The sequence below is a fragment of the Malaya genurostris genome, chromosome 2, assembly GCF_030247185.1.
Source record: "Malaya genurostris strain Urasoe2022 chromosome 2, Malgen_1.1, whole genome shotgun sequence".
In the NCBI taxonomy this organism is placed as follows: Eukaryota; Metazoa; Arthropoda; class Insecta; order Diptera; family Culicidae; genus Malaya; species Malaya genurostris.
In genome coordinates, this window is record NC_080571.1 from 228,515,586 (window position 1) to 228,524,030 (window position 8,445).

General features: G+C 39.1%; 1 protein-coding gene across 2 annotated transcripts; it reads left to right on the forward strand.

Moving 5' to 3' along the window:
• Nucleotides 1–2,227: 2,227 nt before the first annotated feature.
• LOC131427925 (leukocyte receptor cluster member 8 homolog) lies at nucleotides 2,228–7,098 on the forward strand. Of its 2 annotated transcripts, XM_058591510.1 has the most exons (5): nucleotides 2,228–2,362; nucleotides 2,498–4,408; nucleotides 4,480–4,678; nucleotides 4,735–4,942; nucleotides 5,287–7,098. In XM_058591510.1, the coding sequence occupies exons 2-5, from the start codon at nucleotides 2,588–2,590 to the stop codon at nucleotides 5,507–5,509; spliced, it is 2,451 nt and encodes an 816-aa protein (XP_058447493.1). In that variant the 5' UTR covers nucleotides 2,228–2,362; nucleotides 2,498–2,587; the 3' UTR covers nucleotides 5,510–7,098. The 2 variants fall into 2 exon arrangements, with proteins under 2 accessions (XP_058447493.1, XP_058447492.1); XM_058591509.1 differs by having other exon boundaries at nucleotides 4,735–5,384.
• Nucleotides 7,099–8,445: the final 1,347 nt, after the last annotated feature.

The window sequence follows — 8,445 nt, forward strand, 5'->3', positions numbered from 1 at the left end:
CGGGCAGATTCCCCCCCCCGACGGCTGGCTATGCCTGCCAGACATTTTTGTCGGAATTCTGCCAGAATTCCGGCAAAAGTCTGGCAACAATGCAACAATCGTTTCTGGCAGAGAATTTCGCCTAGCGGTTATTAACGGTTCTGTTTCTGTCGGATTTTTGCCATACAAGATCGGTTTGAATCGGTTTTACATTATTAGCGTCTTGGTTTTATTTTTTCAATAAAAAGTACATATGAAAGGCAAGAAGTTATTGCTTTTCATATATACTAATTATGGAATATGTTAACATTACTTTCTCACTACCAAACATACATATTTTAATCTCATATACCTCGTCTCAAGATTTGTTTTTTGTATGTACATGCGGGATTGTCGAACATCAAATGAAGTCGAAAAAAAGGAAGAGAGAAATAAACAAGACACATACGGCGAGATAATGACGCAATTTCTCCTGGACAATTTTGACAGCAGCCGGAATGCAGCCAGCCTTCTGACGGTTGCCAGAACTCCTCACAAGCGGGGTATATACCACAAACCAATAATCGGTTTTATGCACTCTTAGGTACATTTTTACTGAGCAACGTCGAGAAAAATTAATTGTGGTCTTTAAACAACGCTAAAACAGTTAAACATATCACCTATCAAGAACTGCCTGGAGCAGCTGATATCGAGGACACACAACCACAATCAAGTAGTACGATTCGCGGCCATTCTCATGTAAAAACAGCTAACTCAGCTTAAAAAAAGTATCTTATTTTCTTCAGTGAATAGGTTTTATTCACACTTTCAACAAGGTTATGTTTTCAAATGGTTCTTCGAAATACAATCAGCATGCGAAATCTAATAAATTTTAAAATTATATTGGAATAAATTTCATCGAATTTTCGTCTGACTCATCTGTGTACGACTGATCTAGACTTTACGTAATAAAGATTATGAGTTTCAACTTCTACCCACATTATCAGATCCGAATGGATTCCGAATCAATTCCGAATCGGCGAGAAATTTTCATTCGGAATTTCATGTGGAAATCATAATGGATTCCGAATCAATTCCAACTCCAGTGCAACAACCGATTCCGAATGAACCGGTTCGCCTACAACCGGTTGATTCGGAAATCATTCGGAATTGAGTGAGAAGATGCGGACTGAATTGTCAATTCGTCTTCTTCTTCTTTCCTGATTTTGCACGTTTTCGTGCTGATTTTCAGTTTATTTTTAAACGAAAACATTATATAACTGAATATACAAGTTTAAATCTTCATGTTTTTCGGATATACAGAACTAGTAAATAACCAGTTCTTCTTAGAATCCCAACATAAACTATTGAAATTCGCTGGAAATTAACAAAACGGCCTACCTTAGTCAGCATCATCCATTCCTCTAGCTGGAGTGTAGTGAAATGGCTTAAGTCGCCTAAATTTTACACTAACACATTCATAAAATGAGCGAATATTCAATGACATTTATAATGTCACTGTCAATCAGGTTGATCGAGCAGTCAACTCAGGCGAAAATTCTAGCACTGAACCGATCGAGCACTAAAAAATCATGCAGTCGAGTAAGATTTCATTGCTCATTCCGTCATTTCGATAATGTGGGTATGAGTTATACGATGCATGCGATTTATATCTCGGTTGATTTTTCATTAGGACGTATAAGCAAGTGACAGTTTCTCTTTAATCATTCTCTCTTTCGATTATTGTGATGAGATTAAAAAGATTTTCTTTGATACCACTATTCTGTTTGAAAGTCGAAAGTTTCGGGTATCATTTCATGCAAAGAGTTAAGTGATAAACGTGGAAACCGCTTGGTAATTAATAGAAGAGAAAGTAAACAAAGAGAAACTTTCACTTGCTTATACGCCCTTTTGAAAAATTAACCGAGATATGACAAATCTAATGAATATAAAAAATATTTTTATTTCAGTGTGTGATGAACATTACACTTTACGCATTTTCTAACCAAAAACACATGTTTCTATACTATGTAAACTTTTTTTTTACATTCTGAATAACTCTTAAAAAGAGAGAATCATCCGAAAACCCTTTTCGAATATTATGTAAATATTCGATTCATTAGCTGTTATAAAAAAGTGGGACTTCTTCGCCCATCTTATTTGTTTTCAACTAAATAACTACCCACTGATACACCCCATTAAGGGTTTTGTTGCATACCTAACTTTGGTTATAAAATACACAATCTGGCCACACGGTTATCATTCTCCACCAACAAGGCAATCATTCATCATCAGAAAGTGTGCCAGTGAACTGCGTCAACTTTACAGCTTTTTGAAGTGGATATTTGTTCCAACATTTTATCTAATTTTGGATTGAAATTTGTTTAATTTTGTCGTTGTACAGGTAAACATTGTAATAACTGTTGTACTGCATTAGTTAAAATGTTGTTTTTGATAGAAAATCGCATTTGAAAATTCCACTTTTCGCCTTGAACATCCGCCATCTTGATTTTTACGCTCTTTATTTTTTGTTGAACAGGAAATTGCAGTGCTCAAGCCGTTTGAAGGTGTTTCGGTGTGATATGAAAATTGCAATACTGTTGTAAGTACCGTGTTGCCTAGTAGTTATATGAACTCCCAAGATAAATCTAATTCGCAATCGATCGGATTTTCCGGGAGCAATTCGTTCGGAATGGCTTACCAGCAATATGCTCAATATTGTAACGCCTACTATCAGCAGTTGCAATTTGGTTCAAATGGTGGAATTGCTATCAATGTACCACCACCTCCGCTTCCTACTGCTGGAACGACGAATTCGAATGTTGGTAAAAATCAGAGTGTTTTTGCCACAGATGAGGACAACGTACCGAACAGTTTCGAAACATCGCCATCATCAGCGTCGCCTTCTACAGGTAGTTTAATGAACAAGACAACATTTTTTAGCTCTCCTCAGCAACAACAGGACGGACACTTGCAAGGCTGTCTCAAGCAAGCTCCTAGTCAGTTTGGACCGATTCGTTTTAATATCAGCAAACAACCGCAACGAGTGAGTCCGTTAGTTCAATCTAATCCATTGAATCATGGCTTACAGCAACAGCAGCCGCAGCAACATGCTAATCACAATCAACACTTCGATCAAAATAATCAGACAAGCAAGCGAAAGAAAAAGAAAAATAAAAACACGAATAACAATGCTGTCAACCAATCACAGAATAAGCCCATTTATAATTCCGGAACCATTGCTCCAATGGTGGCATCAGGAACTACGGGGGGAACGAACTTTCCCGTGGCGATGCAGGTTCCAGATCTTAGCAGACCGCCGCCACCAATTCCTAGCCATTCGTCTATTGGAGGCACCATCAGTACATCCGTTCCTCCACCACCAGCCATGAAGAAACCAGATCCTTTTCACAACCCGACTGATGCTTGGCCCGAAAGCTTGAATAACTTTGTCGCGCGCTGTTATGCCAAGTGTAAGACAGATTTTGATAAAGATCAGATCGATATCTGCCTTAAAGGACGTATTACAGCTGCCGCGAATAAAGGCGAACTGTGGACCAAGGATTGGGGCAATGAACCAGTACCAAGTGTACACAGTGAACGAGAAACAATCATCCCAAAGAACAAATCCCAGAATGCGAGTATTGCGGGAAGCATAAATCAATATCAAAACACTAGAAAAAGTAAAAGTCCCACTAACAACGGTTACGGACAGAGAAATAGCAACCAGAACTACTCGCGCAAAAGTGGGGGAGGAACTGCGGGAATATCCTATTCACTCGGATCTCGGCTTGGAATGAAAACTGGATCGAAAAAATCCCGTTCTTCCCATTCACGTTCTAGATCTCCCTCTAGTCGGTATAGTCGCAATCGTCGCAGTCGATCTTCTAGTGCCGAGTCCCGTTCTCCTCGACGAAAACGTCGATCTTCGGATAGTAGCGAAGATAGCCGTACCTCCTCCAAAGCATATAAAGTCAAAAATCAGAAAGCAAATCAAAAAACTAAAAACTCCGGTACAGTGAAAAACCAGAAAAAATCTGGTTTCTATTCAGAACACGGTCAGATAGGTGGGGCAGTGGATGGTGATCAGGAAGCGCTAAAAAAACGTGCCGCCCGTTTCAACAACTCCAATTCACGAAGAGTCTCGCCTCCCAGCCTTGCGTCACCAATAAGGAAGCGTCTCCAAATGCCGACACCGTCTCGTCCCTTCATTGAAGATACTGCCGGTGACAACGAACCTGGACTGTATCTGTTTGATCTGCACATTGTCGGTACCTGTCGGGATTTAGAGAAAAGTTTTCTTCGACTCACCAAGGCTCCAGCTCCATCGGAAGTACGTCCCGTAGAAGTGCTTCGGTATTCGCTGCAGAATGTGAAGAATAAATGGGTTGAGAAACAGGACTACTACTACGCGTGCGATCAACTGAAGTCGATCAGGCAGGATTTGACGGTAAGCGTCCAATGGAATAGGGAAAGTGCATTTGTTCAGCATTTTACTTAACATGTTTCTGTTTTTTTTAGGTTCAAGGTATTCGAGATGAATTTACGGTCCAGGTCTACGAAACGCATGCCCGCATTGCCATGGAGAAGGGCGACCACGAAGAGTTCAACCAGTGCCAAACACAGCTCAAAATGCTCTACTCCGAGGTGGGAGGCGAGAATATATTGGAGTTTACTGCGTACCGGATACTGTATTACATTTTCACCAAAAATACGCTAGGTAAATGCTACTAGTTTTTGTTGGCTCACATTTTGTATAGCATTTTTTTTTTGCAGATCTGACCACCATTTTAAAAGCGCTAACGCCCACGGAACGCGAGCACGACGTAATCATTTTTGCTCTCAAATTGCGTTCCGCCTGGGCCCTAGGCCATTATAGTAAGTTCTTCAATCTGTACCGTGCGGCCCCTCTGATGGCTGGCTATCTGATCGATTGGTTCATAGAACGTGAACGCAAGTTTGCCCTGAAGAACATAATTAAAGCGTACGTATTCGTTTCGGTTTTGACCTACTGTTGTTTGTTTGCTGTCCTGCTCGACCTTGCACTGTTGTGTAGTTTGGGTGGTGACAAGACAAACCAGGTCTCAGGTTTTTTAGGTTTTAGGTTGCATCTGGTATCCCCTTTTCAGCCAATATATTCGATGATCAGACGAGAGCAGTTTATGCAATCGGTTGCATGGGGTGGGTTTGGGACTACTAATTTTCATTTCAGGTGGATTTCTCTACAGGATTCAACATTCCAATCTTCCATTAACAAATATAATTAACCTGTTTGCGCTTATTGCCAACTTGATCATCAATAATTTGTTTACCATTTATTATATTTAGTTATCGTCCCAATTGCCCGGTGGATTATGTCAGTCGGACGTTGGCGTTCGAGAATGAGGACACGTGTTTCGATTGGCTATCGACGTTCGAACTGACCTTCATAACCAAGCAAGAGCCTTCCGGTACCGATGCCGCTACTGCCGATACGACGACGACGATGACGACTAAAGTGAAGAGATTGATCGACTGTAAGACCAGTATGAATGTGGTGACGAATTTCTGAGCACCACTTATTGGCGCTGTATTTCCATTCCACGTGTAATAGTCCTTGATGTTGGTGGTTTCGTCCGTTTCATTTTCTTAACTGATTCACTCATCGTACAAGTCTTCCTGAGTGGTTCTCGAAGCAGTTCTGCCAAAATGATCGTGATTATTCTGCTAACGATTCGAAAGAGAAAACAGTTTGCCTAGCTGGCCAACGGACTACGTGGGATAAGGATCTGCATAAGTTCTTTCCGAAAAAGTTCGAGTATTTATGTGTATGTGATTGATAATGTAAAAAACTTGTTTGTTGAGAAACAAAATGTGATTGGAGATTTTCAACGGATAGTGTCGGATCGTTATGCCTTGTGGAGTTTGTCCTTGGATCGAACAAACTACGGAAGATCAGTCCCATGCTCAAGGATCTTTGGTGGATCAGTAGCTGTATATAAGGCGGGTCGGTCGAAGATGACCATCATCGAAAGCTTCGAATGAGACACGTTGATGACCAGTCATTTCACTGCAAACAACAGTAAACAAGAAAGCAGTGAATCGTCGTTGGATGAAGGATGATCTATTTAAACTCATGGATGATTAGTCAAGCTAAAGCTATTCGCAGAAACATAGCTAATACGTGACAGAGTATGGAACAAAAGTCACATCATCCAGTTTTGAGATGTGTTTCACTACTTATCGAGTGCGTACAGCATTGCATTGTATTTCGTCGTCAAGTTGTATTCAAGCTAATGGAATATCAACTTTCAAACGACTTGGTAGTCTAGGATCCCTCCACAAGGCAAGTAATGATTGTTTGACAAAGCATCTCACATAATAAATGCGCGCGGAATCGTTGAAATTCTTGACGGAGAGTGTTAAAAATAGGAACAGTTGGAACAACCATACGGATCTGAAATCTGTAAATATTAAATAACAGTGAAGTGCATACTAGGTGTAAATACTACAGTTATATGAACTATTAGGAACATTTGGCAGTGTTTTTTTTTCATCATCGGACACAATGAAGCACAAATGGAACTGAAGAAACATTAGGAGCAGCGTCGTAATATTTGTTTATTGGGGATTTATAGGTCACTGAACGGGAAAGTTTCTGATAGCATGAGGTTGCTGCTGCGAGCTTCCAGCAAAAAACGATCAACGCCTGATCGATGCTGATGCCTGCATAAGTAATGCTTTCCAATATTCCACAATCCATCCGTGAGCAGAAATATCCGCATCCCGAAAATCCCATCTAAGCTACTCAAGACGATCCTATCTCGCCGTAGGCGTTCCCATCATAAGTTAAATCCTTTCCTCACAAAACTCGCAAGATAAAAATTCCTCGGAATTTGATCATGAGGCTGTGAACTCGATGCTGAATTGAGTAGATGATTGAAACGAAAGAAACTCTTCTGTTCTACTTTTCTTCCTATTAATAAGCGTTCTTATTTTAATTTTATTCTGTATTTGTCGTTGAATAGTTTTTATCAAAAATAATTAAGTTTAATAAATTTCATCAAATATCGAATCTTTTTAAGAACGGATTAGAACGAACCTTGCTTCATGGATCGACCAGCACAAGCCAAAATCAATAAACGATAAACATTAATTAAAGTATTTGACTATTATTTAGTTGAGAAATGTCCAATATAACTCGATTTTTTAAATCAGGAAATTATAAAACAAAGATTGAAGATACAACATTGGTGTTGTTCAGAAGGCAAGTCACTAACTTTGCCATGTGGGTGTGATGATGCAAGTGCGCTACTATTTATGTAGAGTAAAAATATAAAATTTAGTCATTGGGGTTAGCCAAGTTTTATGCATAGGGCACATAACCGCTTCTATATATTTTGTCCCTTATTATCGTTCTCACTTCCACTTCACTGAAATTCATTTTTCCAAAAAAAAATTGGTGATTTGATATTTATTATAATAACAAGCTCATCTAAGTTAATTTTTTTCTCTGAAGCAACTTTCGCGATAAAGACCTACATTCCCCTCACTTTAATTTCACCGTGAAGTGAGACCGATAATAAGGGTAAAAATCACTTCTCTTCGTTTTCACCGTGTAGTGATACCCGTAATACGGGCCACTACCCTACACTAATGTCGAAGCTGAAAATCGGATCGAATTTGAATCTAAACGTGTGACAATTGATTGAACATTCCATGAGATGTCGAAGTAAGTTCCAGTTTAGAGTTTACGGTTATACCCATAACGATTCGTATGGCCAAAAAATAAATATGACGAAATTGCAATAGTTTTGAGCATGGTGGCAAGTGACCGGGAATTTGGTTTCACCGGGAGAAATTCAGGAATTTTAGTGCAAATCCGGGAAATTATGATGCTGAAAATCGTTACTAAGACTCGGACTACACAATGTCTGAGTCTTAGTAACGATTTTCAGCATCATAATTTTCCTAATACAACAAATGAAAAGTTGAAGGCAATTTTGTGTTTGAACTAGAAGTTCAGTACAAGTTTTGAAACATCTTACTGTCCCACACAGATTCAATGATGCACAATCCATTGAAAATGGGGCCAACAATTCGTGTCTTAAAGGTTTTTGTATGCAATTTTAAAGCAATAAGAGCTTTCTTAGTTGTCATCAATAACAACACAATGAATGCTCATACTGAAAAATAAGGATAATTTGGATGCTTCTGCTGGATTTCTATTAAATTTCGACAAATATTAGAAAAGGTTCCAAGTGCATATGACAGTTTTTCTTTGTTTATATTCTCTTTCAATTATTACGGCTTATTCCTGTATTTTCCAACATTTTTTTAACAGCAGATCGAAAGTTGATAGTTTCAGTCGTTATTCTCAGCAAAGTGTAAGATAGAAGGATTGCCGATAGGATCGTAATAATCGAAAGAAAAGGTAAAGAAAGAGAAACTGTCATTTGCACTTAGGACCTTTTCAGTGTTTGTCTTCAAATTTCAGAATAAGTATGC